The sequence below is a fragment of the Odocoileus virginianus genome, chromosome 5, assembly GCF_023699985.2.
Source record: "Odocoileus virginianus isolate 20LAN1187 ecotype Illinois chromosome 5, Ovbor_1.2, whole genome shotgun sequence".
NCBI lineage: Eukaryota > Metazoa > Chordata > Mammalia > Artiodactyla > Cervidae > Odocoileus > Odocoileus virginianus.
This window is the reverse complement of record NC_069678.1, coordinates 12067635-12086232: the sequence shown is the minus strand read 5'-3', so window position 1 is coordinate 12086232 and position 18598 is coordinate 12067635. Positions and strand designations below refer to the sequence as shown.

The 18598-nt window shown below is 36.5% G+C and overlaps 1 protein-coding gene across 7 annotated transcripts in view; it reads left to right on the top strand.

Annotated features, from left to right (window-relative positions):
* The window catches only part of ASH1L (ASH1 like histone lysine methyltransferase), a 199189-nt gene that overhangs the window by 137567 nt on the left and 43024 nt on the right, over window positions 1–18598 (top strand). For all 7 annotated transcript variants that reach the window (XM_020912393.2, XM_020912391.2, XM_020912394.2 and 4 more), the window contains one exon: window positions 8732–8826. In XM_020912393.2, the coding sequence (XP_020768052.2) occupies window positions 8732–8826 (95 nt within the window). The remainder of the gene's footprint in view (window positions 1–8731; window positions 8827–18598) is intronic.

Sequence of the window (18598 nt, the reverse complement as noted above, 5' to 3'; positions counted from 1 at the left end):
GAGAAGGCGAGGGTGGGATGTTCTGAGAGAATAGCATTGAAACAAGTATACTATCAAGGATGAAACAGATCACCAGCCCAGGTTGGATGCATGAGACAAGTGCTCTGGGCTGGTGCACTGGGAAGACCCAGAGGGATGGGATGGAGAGGGAGGTGGGAGTGGGGATCGGGATGGGGAACACATGTATATCCATGGCTGATTCATGTCAATGTATGGCAAAAACCACTACAATATTGTAAAGTAATTAGCCTCCAACTAATAAAAATAAATGGGAAAAAAAAGAAAAAGAAAAACAACATTAATGAAGCTTATCTTTGTTACAGGAAGACCAGAGACAAGAAATACACACACACACACGTGTGTGTGTGTGTGTGTGTGTTTGTGTGTATACACATATATATATATAAATTCCATTAAAAGTTTTGCAAGTGGGATCCAGGGATTAAAATAAATATTCTTGTGCCAGTACCATACTGTTACAATGGCTGTGGCTTTGTAGTACAGCGTGAAGTCTGTAGTATAGTCTGAAGCCTGATTTCTCCACCTCTGTATTTCTTTTTCAGTAATGCTTTGGCTGTTCATGGTCTTGTTTCCATTCAAAATGTAAAGTTTTTTGTTCTAATCCTGTGAAACATGCCACTTGTAATTTGACAGGGATTGCATTGAATCTGTAGCTTACTCTGGGTAGTCATTTTCACAATATTTATTCTTCCAGTCCAAGAATATGGTATATCTGTTTGTGTCATCTTTTATTTCTTCTTTGGAGAAATGTCTGTTTAGATCTTCTGCTCATTTTTTGCCTAGGTTGTTTGGTTTTTTGTTATTGAGTTGTATGAGCTCTCTGCATATTTTGGAGAGTTTTATATCATGCTACCTTAAATGTTCTAGTAGTTGTTCTGTGGAGTTTTTATATATAGAAATATCATGTCATCTGCATCTAATGACAATTTTACCTCTTCCCTACCAATTTGAATACCTTTTCTTTCTCTTATCTGATTGCTGTTGCTGAGATATCCAATACTATGTTGAAGAAAAGTGGTAAGAGTGGGCATCTTTGTCTTGTTACACATTTTAGTATCAAGGCTTTCAGCTTTTCACTGTCAAGCATTATACTGAATGTAGGCTTGTCATAAATAACTTTTATTGTGTTGATATGTTCCCTTTGTACCCACTTTGGTAAGAGATTTTATCATGAATGGATGTTGAATTTTATTGAATGCTTTTTCTGCATCTTATCAATGATCATGTGGTTTTTGTCTTTTAGAGATGATGTGATATATCACATTGATTATGTTGCACCATCCTTGTGACTTTCTAATGAATCCGGCTTATCTTGTTGTATAATCTTTTTTATGTGCTATTGGATTACGTATCATTACTTTGATGTAATGGCCTTTAAGGCTAGTTTTATTTACATATATTGATTAACATACAATGGAAAAATCTCCTGTAGTATGATTTCAGCAGCTTGAACGACATGCTTCTAAGGCTTCAGAACCTGCTATTGTTTGGAAACCTTTACAAAAGTTTTAATTTACTTTTGTATCAAAAGTGTTTTATTGTCTTTATAAACTCACCTACCAAGGTGAGGAATCAAAAGCCTCCCAACTCTCCTCTATCAAATTTCATATGAAGGACCTATAACTGTTGGAAAAACCTCTTACTCTAAAACCCTCGTATTTCTCAATGATCCTGACCTGCCAAGAGAGACATTACTTAACTCTCTTTAAATTTTAGGATTCCTCTTTAGTTCCTCTTCACTTTCTGCCATTAGGATGGTATCATCTGCGTTTCTGATGTTATTGATATTTCTCCCAGCAGTCTTGATTCCAGGTTGTGATTCCTCCAGCCCAGCATTTCGCATGATGAACTCCGGGTATAAGTATAACAAACAGGGTGACAATATACAGCTTTGATGTACTCCTTTCCCAATTTTGAACCAGTCTGTTGTTCCATGTCCAGTTCTAACTGTTGCTTCTTGACCTGCATACAGGGTTCTCAGGAGGTAGGTAAGGTAGCCTGGTATTCCCATCTCTTGAAGAACTTTCCATGAATTGCTGTGATCTATACAGTCAAATGCTTTAGTATAGTCAGTGAAGCAGAAGTAGATGTTTTTCTGGAATCCTCTTACTTTTTCTGTGATCCAGCAGATGTTGGACGTTTGATCTCTGATTCTTCTGCTTTTTACATCTGGAGGTAAAAGCTTGTACATTGGGAAGTTCTTGATTCACATACTGTTGAAACCTTGTTTGAAGGATTTTGAGCATTACCTTGCTAGCATGTGAAATGAGTGTAATTATATGGTAGTTTGAACATCCTTTGGCACTGCCCTTCTTTAAGATTGTAATGAAAACTGACCTTTTCCAGTTCTGTGGCCACTGCTGAGTTTTCCAAATTTGTTGGCATATTGAGTGCAGCACTTTAACGGCATCATCTTTTAGGATTTGAAATAGCTCAACTAGAATGCCATCACTTCCACTAGCTTTGTTCATAGTAATTCCCAAGGCCCATTTGACTTTACACTCCATGATGTGTGGCTCCAGGTGAGTGACCACACTATCAACGGTTATCTGGGTCATTAAGACCTTTTTTGTACAGTTCTGTGTATTCTTGCAACCTCTTCTTAATACCTTTTGCTTTTGTAAATCTGTTATCTTCAAATAAAAATAGGAAGAAAGGGGGGAAAAAAGATAACGAAAGCCTCCATCAAATCCTAATAGTATAGAGTTCAGAGAGCTTCCAGGTTGCTGAGCAGTTGAAAGTACAAGGAGAGTGATACACCCAGAGAGGTTAGGGCTTTCACAAATTAATCAGACCTGAGAGAAGAGGTAATGGGGACCTTCAGTTTGTAGGATATAACTTGTGGGTAACCTGGGAACCTAATGTTTTCAACTGACATCTGAAATAGAGTGAAGGCAGTCTTTTGGGACTGAACCCTTAACCTGTGGGATTTAACAGTGTCTCTAGGTGGATAGTGTTAGAATTGAGTTAATTTTAGGACACCCAGCTGGTGTAAAGAGAATTTGTTGGTGTGTTGAAAAACTTCCACACATATGATGACCAGAGGTGTCAGCAGTCATGTTCTGTGTAAAAGGAGGTACACAGGAAAGAAACAGTAGGGAAGCACTGGGTGTTTCCTGCATAAAAGGAAAATGGGTTCTTTTTCTGAAGAGGAGCATAAAAAGCACTTTACATTATACGTGCAGGCGTGTCACAGAGACACTTCAGGTTTGGTTCCAAACCACTGCGATCAAGTGAATGTTGCAGTGAATGGAGTCACCCAGAGGCTCTGCTTTCCCAGTGTGCATAGAAGTTATGTTTACACTATGTTGTGGTCTGTTAAGTGTGTACGTCTTTTTTAAATGTACGTGCCTAAATTAAAAGTATTGTCAAAAAAAAATCCAACCATCATCTGAGTCTTCAACAGGTTGTAATCTTTTTGCTGTCAGAGAGTCTTGCCTTTATGTTGACAGCTGCTGACTGATCAGGGTGGTGGCTGCTGAAGTTTGGAGCTGTTGAGGCAATTTCTGAAGACAGAGCAGCAATGCAGTTTGCTACATCTTTGTTCCTTTTACGAATGATTTCTCTGCAGCATGCAGTACTCTTTTCTTTTTTTCATGCAATGACATTTTACCCACAGAACTTCTTTCGAAATAGGAGTCAATCCTCTCAAATCCTGACACTGCCTTAGTAACTAAATTTATGTAATATTCTAATTTAAGCAAAATCTTCACAGCATATTCACCAAGAGTAGATTCCATCTTAAGAAGCCACTTTTCTCATCCATGAGAAGGAACTCATCTGTGAAAATTGTGTAAGATTGCAATTCAGTCACACCTTCAGGTCCCCCTTCTAATTCTAATTCTCTTGCTGTTTACACCACATCTGCAGTACACGTCTTGAACCCCTCAAAGACATCCAAGAGGATTGGATATGTCTTCCAAACTTCTATTAATGTTGACATTTTGACCTCCTCCTGTGAACCGTGAATGTTCTTAATGAGATCTAGAATCTTTTCCAGAAGGTTTTCAATGATCAGAGGATCACTGTCTGTGTAGTTGTAGCCTTATGAAATGTATTCCATAAATGATAAGACTTGAATGTGGAAATCTCTCCTTGATTAGTGGGAAATCTCATCAATCCCAATATCCATAGGATATTACGCTAGCAGGCATTAAAATAACAATCTCACTGTGTATCTCCATCAGGGCTCTTAGGCTCAGTTCAGTTCAGCTGCTCAGTTGTGTCCTACTCTTCGTGACCCCATGGACTGCAGCACGCCAGGCCTCCCTGTCCATCACCAACTCCCAGAGTTTACTCAGACTCATGTCCATTGAGTTGGTGACGCCATCCAACCATCTCATTCTCTGTCGTCCCCTTCTCCTTCCGCCGTCAATCTTTTCCAGCATCAGGGTCTTTTCAAATGAGTCAGTTCTTCGCATCAGGTGGCCAAAGTACTGGAGTTTCAGCTTCAGAATCAGTCCTTCTAATGAATATTCAGGACTAATTTCCTTTAGGGTGGACTGGTTGGATCTCCTTGCAGTCCAAGAGACTCTCAAGAGTCTTCTCCAAAAAAAAAAAAAAGAAAGTGTCTTCAACACCACAGTTCTAAAGCATCAATTCTTCAATTCTTCGGTGCTCAGCTTTCCTTATAGTCCAACTCTCACATCCATACATGACTACTGGGAAAAACAGCTTTGACTAGACGGACCTTTGTTGGCAAAGTAATGTCTCTGCTTTTTAACATGCTGTCTTGGTTGGTCATAGCTTTTCTTAAGGAGCAAGTGTCTTTTAATTTCATGGCTGCAGTCACCATCTGCAGTGATTTTGGAGCCCCTCAAAATAAACTCTGTCACTGTTTCCACTGTTTCCCCATCCATTTGCCATGAAGCGATGGGACCAGATGCTATGATCTTAGTTTTCTGAATGTTGAGCTTTAAGCCAACTTTTTCACTCTCCTCTTTCACTTTCATCAAGAGGCTCTTTAGTTCTTCTTCACTTTCTGCCATAAGGGTGGTGTCACCTACATATCTGAGGTTGTTGATATTTCTCCCAGCAGTCTTGATTCTAGCTTGTGCTTCATCCAGCCCAGCATTTTGAATGATGTACTCTGCATATAAGTTAAATAAGCACGGTGACAGTATACAGCCTTGACGTACTCCTTTCCCTATTTAGAACCAGTCTGTTGTTCCATGTCCAGTTCTAACTGCTGCTTCTTGACCTGCATACAGATTTCTCAAAAGGCAGGTCAGGTGGTCTGGTATTCCCATCTCTTGAAGAATTTTCCACAGTTTGTTGTGATCCACACAGTTAAAGGCTTTGGCATAGTCAATAAAGCAGAAGTAGATGTTTTTCTGGAACTCTCTTGCTTTTTCGATGATCCAATGGATGGTGGCATTTTGATCTCTGGTTCCTCTGCCTTTTGTGAAACCAGCTTGAACATCTGGAAGTTCACAGTTCACATACTGTTGAAGCCTGGCTTGGAAAATTTTGAGCATTACTTTAAACTGATAGTGGCAGACAAATAAATACCACAGAAAATGCCAGGAATGTTCAGAATCCCCAAGACAAATGGACAGAAACGACTGAATTCTCTCTGTTAATGTCATGGAGCACAGTATTTAAAACAGAGCACCTTCTGTGTTGTAACCAACAGGGAAATAAATGGTTATGTCTAAATTAGAACCAAAATCAGACTTGACTAAGAACTAGGAAAACAGTTTCTCACGTGATTATCTTATCCATGATGATGTCATTTGTCTTAGATATCAGCATTGCAAAATCAGGGAATCAATTTGATTCTTTTGGGGAGTCTGTAACTGATGGGATGTAGTCAAGGTTTCGGTTGGGATCTTCTAGTGGCTCAGGTGGTGAAGAATCTGCCTGCAGTACAGGAGAGACAGGTTCTGTCCCTGGGTTGGGAAGATTTCCTGAAGAAGGGAGTGGCTACCTACTCCAGTGTTCTTGCCTGGACAGGAGCCTAGCTGGCTGCGGTCCGTGGGGTCACAAAGAGTCATACACAACTGATCCACTAACAGTTATCACTTTTTTTTTTTTCCAATGAAGGTTTCATTTATTTGAAGGAGTAAAACATTGAAGGTGACCCTGAGGTTGTGTGTGTGTGTGTGTGTGTGTGTGTGTGTGTGTGTGTGTGCGTGCGCGCGTGCGTGTGTGGTTTTGTTTGTTAACTTCAGGGTGCCAAGTATTCTCTTTCACAACTACTGCCCCTTGTATGCTTGCTTACCCTTTTGGCATCAGGGTAAAATACTAGTTTTGCTTCCATTCCTGTGTTAGCTAAATGAAAGCTTTTATGCTATCTGTTTAATTGGTTTGGTTAAATCTTAAATCTAATAAAGTGTAAACCAAATTTTCTTTCATACAGAGTGCTTTAGTTCTAGACACAGTTGTTTTCCTGATCTTTTTGACTTTGACAATAAAGAAATACAGGTTTTGGTTGGTTAAAAAAATTCATATTTCTGGTCACAAATCACTTCTTGGGTCATTTTTTAAAATGAGAAAAGTGATCTTTAGATGTAAATAGAACAGTCTAGTATCTTTCCTTTCCTTCTTTGTAACTGTTCCCCAAACTTTTTACCACTGCCTTTAAACTTCAAATGACCTAGTTTCTAACTTCACCTGGACTGCTTCAGTCTCCTTTTATTTCTTCTAATGCTCCAATCTCATTTAAACTTTCATCTTATACCAGCTATTTCCTCTGCCTGATTTTCCTTTATTTTCCAGATCCTCTCCTGAGTGTCAGTAACATTTACATTTTAGCTTAATGTTACTTCCTCAGAAAAGCCTTCCCAAATAACTTGCTGTTCATCACATTTTAATTATTTGCCTAGCATTTATTATTTTCTGGGTTTTTTTCCCCCAGGTTTATTAGTTTTTCTTGTTTCCTTTTTGTATGCCTACCCAGGTCTTATTCCCCACTGTTTCTCAGCACTTGGAACAAGGCCTGGTCTTAATGAGTGTTCAGTAATTGTTGAATAAATAAATGAAGGATTCACTAGAAAGAACCAGTCTTCTAATAAGAACTTTGGGTTCTTCAAATAACTTAATATTTGGACCTCAGTTTTCTCATCTGCAAAATGTGTATATTCACATACCTAGTTGTTACAAGATACAATAGACTAGACTTGTTTGCAGAAAGTTAGTATGTCATAACTCATGAAAAAAATATATTCACCTTGCCTTATTTACTGGAACTTTAAGCCAAAATAAAATCAGAGTTGACTGAATGAGGCCCTCTTCTTTATTTCATTTTCTTTTTTCTCCCTTCTTTTCTTCCTTTCCTTTTTATTATCTGCTTGAGATTTTTATCTCACAACAAACATTAGGAACACCGACCCAGTAAGATGAGTGGAAGAAGTAAAAGATGATGAAGCATGATAGAATAAAATAATAAGAATAGTAATTGAATAGGAGTTTAGCAAGTAACTGAAAGTACTTTATAAACCATTAAGCAAATGTACAGCAGTCATTATGATCATATCTGAAATTTAGGTTCCTTCTGCACAACTGTTGGAGAATGCTAATGAGGCTCTCTTTCTTAGGTATAATTACTATAAGGCAATTCCAAAAATTTAGATTTTAAAAATATATGAAAGTACTTAGTAACCCCTCGACAAAAAGTATACATTAAGATTGAAGTCATTGTTAAAACAAATACTCCTCCCCCCCCCAATTTTATTTACAAACCAGGTATGTATATAAATCATCTATTTGTGACATGTAGAACAAGTCAGACAGAATAGTTTCTTGCACATAAACCATTTGTTACCACTTATTTTCTTTGTCCCTAATTAGGAGATTCACATGCAATGACTAGTTTGGGTTCAAAATTATAGGGAAAAAAAAAATACATTTTTTTTGTAGGTAGACTTTTAAAAATTATCACTCTAAATTGTGAATTTGGAATTTTTGCTGCTTTATGAAATTCAGTGGACATGAACTTAGGCAAACTCCAGGAGATGGTGAGAGACAGGGAGAACTGGCGTGCTACAGTTCATGAGGTCTCAGAGTCAGACATGACTTAGTGCCTGAACAGTGACAACAACATTTTGTTAACTATTTTTGCATAAATTACTGTGAAGCCAAGTGCATTCTTTATTATATTTATAAAGGTGATTTTTAATTCAAAATAGCATTGCATTCTCTCTTTTTTTTTTCTCTCTCGTTTAAATTTTATTCATTTATTTATTTTTGGCTGTGCTGGGTTTTCATTGCTGTGAGGGCTTTTCTCTAGTTGCAACGAGTAAGGGCTACTGTTGTTGCAGTGCACAGGCTTCTCAGGGCAGGGGCTTTTCTTTCACGGAGGGCAGAGTGTAGGACCTGCGGGCCTCAGCAGTTTTGGTGTATAGGCCCTGTAGTTTAGGTCCCTAGGCTTTAGAGTGCAAGCTCAACAGTTGTAGCATATGGGCTTAGTTGCTTCACGGCATGTGGAATCTTTCTGGATCAGGGATCAAACCATGTCTCCTGCATTGGCAGGTGGATTTTTTACCACTGAGCCACCAGGGAAGCCCAGTATTGCATTTTCTTAAATTGAGTATGGTTGACCTACAACCCTCTGTTAGTTGCAGCTGTGCAACATAGTGATTCAGTGTTTCTACAAATGATTAATTACCACTAAAACAAATGCTTGATAGAGTGATTTTTTTTTTTTTCTGTATTTTTCAAGAGGAAATTCTCTTGCCTTTGACTGTTTTCCATTCTTTTCTAATCACAGCCCAAAGAGCCGACTGATCCAATTAAAGAAAGAGAAGCTGGAATATACTCCAGGAGAACATGAATATGGATTATTCCCAGCCCCCATTCATGTTGGTGAGTACTCAGTATACACAGTATATTGCCAAAAAGAAATGGTATTTCTTGAGTTTAGGTGAAATGTAATTAATGTCTTTGTGTTCTGATTATTTCTGTATCTCCAGGAGGTCAAGTCTTTACCTTTTATTTTGTATTCACTCTGAAGAATTTTGGAAACTGTTTTGCTTTCTAGGGGTCAAAATAATGTAAATCTTATTCACTGAAGTGTCAACAGCAACACTCTATCTGTAACATTTGATTCTCTAAGTGAGTCCTCTAGGAAAACCCAACTATTTCATTACTTCGGTTTCAAATGATTTCTGTGTTCAAAGGGAGATGACTTGTGTATATGTAATAATCAAAGAGGAAAGACCCACTGCTTTTTTTATCATTTATATTCTTGAAAATTTTATCTTTCTGTTTATTTTTGAAGCAAATGTCAAGTCTTTGTTTAGCATTCCAATAATAATACCTTCCAGAATCTTATCAAATAAGTAAAGTATACCTGGAAGTCATCCTGGATTTCTTTCATTCTTCCAACTCATCATCCATTCCATCCCCAAGTTCTGTTATTTTCATCCTTGAATATATCCTGCTTCTATTCAAATCCCATTGCTGTTATTCAGGTCTGTGCCACTATTATCTTTTGCTTGGGCCATTACAGTAGCCTTCTAACAGATCTGTCTACTTTCATTCTTACTCTCTTCCAATCCACTCTCTACTCAGTAAAAAGAAAAGTCATATTATAATTTAAATCATCTTTAAAACCTCTCAGTGGCTCACCATTAAACTGTAAACTCCTTATCCCAACACTTGGGAATGATCTGGTTCCTGACTACCTTGTTATTCTGCCTCTGCTGTTTCCCAGATTTCCTTTATTCACTGTATTATGTCATGCTGGTCGTCTTTCAGATTCTAGACCACTCCAAGCTCTTTATAGCCAAAAGATTGTTTTGCTTATTATTACCTTTACCCAAAAAGATCTTTCCACAGTGAATTTCTTCTCATCCTTTGAGTACAGGCTAAATGTCAGTAACAGCTTAAATATTATTTTCTTTAAAATTGTTTTCCTGATTGTCTTACCATATAGGATTCTTCCCTCTATATCAGTTCTGTATCACGGCACCCTGTTTATTTTTCTATCATCTTTAATTGCTGTTTTTATTTACTCATTTACTAATCTGTCTCCTCCACTAGATTATAAGCTTCAGGAGCACAAGATCATTTGTGTTTCTTTTTCTCCTTTCATTTTCCAGTGCATGGTGCCTAATAGAAGGTTAATAAATATTGGATATACAAATGAAAGAAAAGAAGGAGAAATCAGAATAAGTTAAATGTAAGAAGAGAATTTTTTTTTTCAAGAACAACTTAATTGTGTAGTAAGATGTTGATCCTGTACTTTTAGTATCTTCTTCACCAGTGACTCTCTTGACTGTGATGCTCTTCTCTGTGTTATGATTATTTAGTTCCTTTTTTCTCACCAGAAGGCCCAGCACCAGCAATGTATTTAAAGCAGCAAGGATAGACAAGTTATGCAATAAAGATTAGTTTGCTTCAATTATTCTGTATTGGGTGGCTAGAGAATAGTTTAACTACAACATAGCGTTACAAGCATACCTTTCCACCTTTCGGGCACCTGGATCAGGAAAATTCTCTGGAGTAAGAAATGGCTACCCCCTCCAGCATTCTTGCCTGGAAAATTCCATAGACAGAGGAGTCCGTGGGATCACAAGAATTGGACACGGCTGAGTGACTGAGCACAGCACACACCACATTACAGGATTTGATTCTCAGCTAGATAACTGTACTGTGCTTACTTAAGAGAGGTGAGAGGAAGTTCCATATTCTTTGGGCTTACTACCAAAGTTCTTTTGAAGGAGCCTTTTGCTTTTAGTAGTGAAATCATGACAGTGGAAGAAGATTCTGAGCAGATTTATCTATTTTCTGGACTGCTAGTGATAAACAGGCTTTGAAAATAAGAGGTAATTTTTAAGTTCCGTGTAAAAGAAAACATGACCATTTTGGTCTCACTGGTTTTCCTCTGGATGGGAAGTTAGCTAACTGATAACTCATGTTTTGGAAAGAAGTTCTAACTTTTCAGGGGGTGATAGAGTTCAGTTAGCTCCAAGGGAGATGAGATGAATGATGGATAGGCCAATATTTATGTCAGATATCTGGCATAAATAGTGTTTAAGAGGTTCAGAATGGAAATAATTTAAATAAGTTAATTTATTTAATTAATTTAAAGATTTTCACTCTAAATCCCCACTTCAGTCTCTCACTAAGACTAATCTGTACTCAGTGGTCTAAAATTAAGTAAATAATGGGAAAACCTAACCAAGTAGTGGGCTTTTTTCCTGTGAAACAAGATTTAACATCAGGCTGTTACAGAACTGAATTTTTTTTTTTTTTTTTTTTGTGGACAGTGTTGTTTTGTTGTTCAGATAATTTAAGATTAGGATACAGGATGAGGCCTGTCAGCTGTTTGAAACAGGTCACTTCCAGTATCATGTAAACAAAGAGCATGACTTTGAGTCAGCAAGTCCTACATTGATCTCTGTCTTTGCCATATTAGTTATCTGAACAGAATAGTTAAATAAAATAAAAATGCACCCTGTCATCAATGGAGTAAGTGGAAAATAATATTTTTTTTTAATTTTTAATGAAATCAGGTTTCCTTATCTCTTCAGAGAATTGAATTTCAAAGAAATTTTACTTTTTATAATGAGTACTCATTTATCAAAATGTATATTTTACCTTCACATATTTAGTCAATTCATTTTTTACAACAGTTCTACAATAAGTAGAACTTTTCAGCACATGGTTTCTGTGATAGCTGGATATACCCATACAGAAGGATAAAATAACTCAAAATGGATCATCAACCTAAAAATACAAGAGCTAAAATTATAAAACATAGTAAATTTTTGTGACCTTGCATTAGGCAATAATTTTCTTAAATGTCTGAAACCAAAATCATGTACAATAAAAGGGAAAAAAGACAAATTAGACTACATTAATATTTAAAATTTTGTACTTCAAAGAATACCACCAAGAAACTAAAACAACCCACCAAAAGGGAGAAACATTTTCAAATAAGAGGCTTGTATCCAAAATCCCATATATATAAAGAACTGTTATAACTCAATAATAAAAAGACAAACAATACAATTTTTAAGTGAATAAATTATTTGAATTGATATTTTCCCCCCAAAAAAGATAAAAATAGTCAATAAGCATATGAAAAAATGTTCCAAAAAAAAAAAGATGTTCAACATCATTAGTCATTAGGAAAATGGAATTGAAAACCATAACAAGGGACTTCCTTGGTGGTCCAGTGGTTAAGAATGTGCCTTCTAATGCAGAGGACTCCGGTTTGATCCCTAGTCAGGGAAGTAAGATCCCACATGCCAAGGGCCCACTAAGCCTATCCGCTACAACTGAGAGAAGCCTAACGCTTGCCCTGCAGAAGATCCTCTGTGCTGTGACTCAGGCCCAATGCAGCCAAATCAATAATAAATACATATTTTTAAAAAAATCATAACAAGATATCACTTCACACTCACTGAAATGGCTGTAATTAAAAGATTTATGAGAATGTGAAGAAACTGTAACCCTCATACATTGCTGTGAGAACATGAAATGGTATAACCTCTTTGGAAAACATTTTAATAATTAATCAAGTTAATGACAGATTTAATATAAGACCTAGCAATTCTGTTGCTTAGGTATGTACCCAAAAAATTGAAGATATATGTCCAGAGACCTCCCTGGCAGCCCAGTGGTTGGGACTCTGTGCTTCCACTACAGGGGACCCAGGTTCCATCCCTGGTCTGCAAACTGGGGTCCTGCATGCCACGCACATAAGCAATATGTGGTGTACACAATGTAATACTGTTGGGCAATAACAAAAAATTTAGTTCAGAGACATGTGCCATATAAAATCCCATGTCTAGGTTTGAATTGAAAATCTTGTCATTCCAAGAACCAGGGAGATTGCAAACTGAATTTTAAAAGGCATCAATGTATGCCAATACCAAGGTAATAGAATAATCTGACAAATATTTTACAGTAGTTATAATTTGTAAAAAACACTTCAACAGACAATTATAAACATACTTAAAACATAAAAAGACAGAGCCTTGACAAAGAAATGAAAGATAGAAAAACAAGTAGAAATTTTAGAATAAAAATATACAGTAACTGAAATACAATGCTCAGTGATAGATTCAGCAACAAAATGAAAGATACACAGGGAACAATCAGTGAACTAGATGATGTAATATTACCCAGTCTGAACAAAAGAAAAAATAGACATTAGGAGAGATAGGCTGTGGGACCATGACAAAAGAGCTTATATCTATATCTTGGTGTTCTGGGAGGAGATAAGAAGATAGAGATGAAAAAGTGCTTGGGTAAATAAATGGCTTGAAAGCTTTCCAAATTTGGCAGAAGACATATAAACCTTCTTATTCAAGAAGATGAGCAACCCCAAACAGAATATATGCAAAAGAAATCCAGGCTAAGACATATTTATCAAACTTCAGCATGCTAAAGACAAAACAGTTTTAAAACAATGAGAGAAATGGCTCTCATGCATAGGTGTAAATCAAATCAAGTGGCAGTGCATTTCTCATTTGAATTCATGTGTATGGCACATTTTTCAAGTACCAAAAGAAAAACTGTCAAACCAAAATCCTATACCCACTGAAAATATCCCTCCAAGAATTGAGAGAAGCAAAGGCTTCTTAGGTTAACGAAAACAGTTTGTTGCCAGCAAACTTACCCTGTGAGTAAAGGAAGTTCTCTAAAAGGAATGAAAGAAACAACCTTGGAACATCAGTAAGGCAGAAAGATCCAGTCAGCAAAACTATGGGTATTTACAATAGGCTTTCTTTCCTTCTTCTTTTGAATTGAAAGACTTCCTGACAATCCATTGTTTAAGAACCCCTGCTACCACTGCAGGGGACACAGGTTCCATCTGTGGTCAGGGAACTAAGATCCTGCCTCCCAGGTAGTGCAGCAAAAAAAAAAAAAAAAAATTTAAAATAGAACTTCCATGTAATCCAGCAATTTCACTTCTGGGAATGTATCCAAAGAAAATGAAAACAGTAACTTGGAAAGATGCATGCACACACATGTTCATAGCAGCATTAGTTACAACAGCCAAGATATGAAAACCACTTAAGTGTCCATCAAAGCAGGAATGGATAAAAGAGTTGTTGTATGTATATCATACTATAATACACGCATGTGCGCATGTGAACACAGTGGAATATTATTAATTCAGCCATAAAAATGAGGAAATCTTACAGTTTGCAACTACATGGTGGGCCTTGAGGGCATTGTGCTAAGTGAAATAAGTCAGACAAATACTGTATGATCTCACTTATATGTGGAATCTTAAAGTATTTGTGTGTGTGTGTAATAGAAAAGGGGATCAGATTATGTGTGGTTACCAGAGTTGAAGGGTTGTGGGAAGAGGAGGGGGAGTAAGAGATCAAAAGGTACAAACTCCTAGTTACAAGATAAGAACTAGGGATATAATCAACAACATGATAACTGTAGTTAACACTGCTGTATATATGAAATTGTTTCGAGAGTAAATCCTGAGTTCTCATTGCAAGGAAAAAATGTTTTCCTTTTTTTTTTTCTTTCTCTGTTTATCATCTTTGTAAGAGATAATGATGCTAACTAAATGTATAGCTGTAGTCATTTCACAACATACGTAACTCAAGCCATTATGCTATACACCTTAAACTTATACAGTGATATATCTGAATTATATCTCAAATGAAACTGGAGGAATATTAATTAATGAACCAAGCCAAAAGAAAAAGAAAAAGATTGTGCTTAGGAAGAAGAGAATTCAAGAAACTGAGGAAAGATGATAGTATTGCTTCATAGAGTTAAAAGGAAACGATTAGTGGAGTGCCTCAAAACTTAAGCCATGGAATATATCTTTTCATTTCATTCAAAAATTTAAGACCTGCTCTTTGATCAGGCAGTTTTCTAGATGCTTGGGATACATCAGTAAACAAAATAGTAAAGATCCTTGTCTCTGTGGAGCTGACATTCTTCCAAAGGGGAGATAGAAATCACAATATTCCTGTCTTTCTGAATCTCACCTGTTTTTCCTCAGGCAGATAAAACCAAAAACTGGAATCCTTATATTTTGTTTAGTGAAATTTAAAGTTTCATCTTGTATCTTTTATCATTGTTTATAACCCCTTTGGTGGCACACATTTCACTCAAACACTACCACTGCAACTTTTCTTTGGATGGTATTGGGACCATTTTCATAGAATAACAAAGGAAAAGTGAATAATTCTAATCTATTTATAGAGTGATATTATAACCCAATACTCAGATTTATATATAAATGAGCTGAACTTTTTCTGAAGATCAGTCACCTTATTTAGGGGACAAAAAAGGCCAAATTTTTGTCAGATTTTAAGGTATCTTGAAAAGAGGTAGAGCCATTATTACCTCTCTCCTTTTTATTGAATAGCTCCCTCTCTTTTGGTTTCCTCGTTTGCCTAGCTACTTGATTAACAATAGAATGCTTTTGTGAAATATTCTTCCTCCTTTTGTTCATATCTTTTTCATATTAGAATTGGTTTTATAAAAGAAATCATCATGGACCTTTCCCTTTTAGATTTCAAGGTCAACACAATCTCCTGTCATCTCTTCCTTGAAATGACTTTTTTGGCCCACAAAATGAGTTTTATTTCAAAGGGGAAAAGTAAAGGATTTCTTTGCTCCTTTCCTAATAGTCAGTGGCAGGATTTGAGATCTCAAGGTTCCAGTATACAATAAGAAAAATCCACAGAAGATATGATTTCATCTAATTTTCATGTGAAAGTGATTTTTTTTTCGATTTTAAAAATGAGGATTAGTTAAAACAGTATTTTTTCCAAATGATGAACTCCTGAATACATTTTTCTAAGGTATCATCTCCAGCAGAATTTGACAAGGATCTTTTTAGGTGAGTCTCACATATTAAAAATGAATTACTTGGCTCTGGTTTCAGACATATTAGAAGAAAGGAAAGACTGTCTCATCATTTTTTTCCCTAATTCTTAGTATATGGATTAGAGAAAACTGAAGGTCAAAGTCACTCAGTCGTGTCTGACTCCTTGCAACCCCATGGACTATACAGTCCATAGAATTCTCTAGGCCAGAATACTAGAGTATTCTAGTATCCCCTTTCCCTTCTCCAGGGGCTCTTTCCAACCCAGGGATCAAAGAGAAATACAAATAATACCAAGAAAGGCAACATATAACATCTGTGGAGCTGTTTCTAGGACAACTGAAAATGTTGGGCAGTGGGGAAAATTGTGTTTTTAAAGTTAGTTGAAGTATGGGACTTCCCTGGCTGTTAAGACCCTATGCTTCCATTATAGAAGGCGTGGGTTTGATCCGTCATTAGGGAACTAAGACCCCGGTGTGCTGTGTGGCCAAAAAAAAAAAAAAAACTGACGTGAATAATGGATGCTTCCTTTCTGGAAGGAGAAAAGTATTCTTTTTAAATGTTCAGAACTTACTCTCTACTCCTTCATACTTTTACAACCTCTTCTTTACAGAAAACACACTAAGAAAAGAGTTAACCCTTTACATCAAGGGGTTTGTCCTGTCTTCTGAGAGCCAATTTTGACTTGCTAAAAAATTATATTTGTTTGATTGTTGTTAGAAGCAGTATATACTCATAAAAATTCCTAATGTAGAAAGATTAAATTGAAAGATAAAGTTCCCCTTCCCAGAAACATACTAGTTTAGCATACACCCTTTCAAACTCTTTCATATATATTTATATAGCTATTTTTTCCTGATACTTTGTTACCAAATTTTTCAGCATACAGAAATTTGAAGGAACTGAACACAAAATATCCCATCACACAAAAAACCATCACCTAGATTTTGTCATTAATATTTGCCTGATTTATCGTGTATTTATCCATCTGTTGTTCCATCCTGTTTTTGGATGCACTGCAAAGTAAACTGCAGGCATTGATATACTTCCAGCTAAATATTTCATCATAATGTCAGAATCAAGATTTCAGTATTTGTTTATAGGGTTTTTCTTTTTATTTGAATTTACCCTTGATAGAATCCACCAATCTTAAATGTACTTTTGCCCGATTTTTAAATTTTTTCATACTTCTCTATAATCCAGACCTTTCTCAAAAACATTATCATCATTCCAGAAAGTTCCTTTGTGCCCTTTCCTAGTCAGTCCCCACCATATATAGTCATTTAATGGATTTTTTTTTTTTAAGTCAGACCTTGTTCTAATATTATTCTGCAACTTGGAAAATAAGTTTTCACATGAGTAAATATATACCTCACTTCATTTAACAGCTGCACATTCATTATTTAAGTATACCAAAGTTTACTTCCTTGTTGTACTTCTTATTACACTTTGTAGTTACACATTCACCTTTGGTTTGTCAAGAGATGGACTCCAATCTTCTACCAACTGTAACCTCAGACAGCAGCTTGTTATATTAACCTCCATAAGTTATTTCTCCTTAGATATAACTATAATCCATATTGCTCTATCATCAGATTTATCAGATGAATAAACTCACTGCATGTTATTACATGTTAACAAATAATATTTTTATTGAAAATCAGTTCAGTTCAGTCACTCAGTCGTGTCCAACTCTTTGCAACCCCATGCACCACAGCATGCCAGACCTCACTGTCTATCACCAACTCCTGGAATCCACCCAACCCCATGACCGTTGAGTCCTTGATGCCATCCAACCATCTCATTCTCTGTCATCCCCTTCTCCTGCCCTCGATCTTTCCCAGCATCAGAGTCTTTTCAAATGAGTCAGTTCTTCGCATCAGGTGGCCAAAGTATTGGAGTTTCACCGTCAACATCAGTCCTTCGAATGAACACCCGGGACTGATCTCCTTTAGGATGGACTGGTTGGATCTCCTTGCAGTCCAAGCAACTCTCAAGAGTCTTCTCCAACACCACAGTTCAAAAGCATCAATTTTTCAGCGCTCAGCTTTCTTTATAGTCCAACTCTCACATCCATACACGACTACTGGGAAAACCATAGCCTTGACTAGACAGACCTTGTTGGCAAAGTAATGTCTCTGCTTTTTAACATGCTATCTAGGTTGGGCATAACTTTGCTTCCAAGGAGTAAGCGTGTTTTAATTTCATGGCTATAATCACCATCTGCAGTGATTTTGGAGCCCAAAAAAATAAAGTCAGCCACTGTTTCCACTGTTTGCCCATCTATTTGCCATGAAGTGATAGGACGGGATGCCATGATCTTAGTTTTCTGAATGTTGAGCTTTAAGCCAACTTTTTCACTCTCCTCTTTCACTTTCATCAAGAGGCTCTTTAGTTCTTCACTTTCTGCCATAAAGATGGTATCATCTGCATATCTGAGGTTATTGATATTTCTCCCGGCAATCTTGATTCCAAGTAACTCCCCCCTATTTTTTTGAGGGCAAGTTTATTATGTTTTCGTCTTAGTCTGAATGTGGTAATAACTTTCCTCAAAAATTTTTAATGAAAAAAGTGACTTTATTTTACATTTTTGTAAATCTCCTTGATGTCTGGCTAATATAGGACAGTTGAATTTTCTAATCTGTTTTTGCATTCTATTTGTTGTGATGTTATTATGGTTTAAATATATGAAGAAATCTGACCTCATACAGGTAAAAAGTTGTGAAAGAGAGGAAGATTTAATAATTTCACATAATTGTAGATATTCTTTGATATTATAGCAACAATTCCTTAACCTTCTACTTAACATTCTAAGGA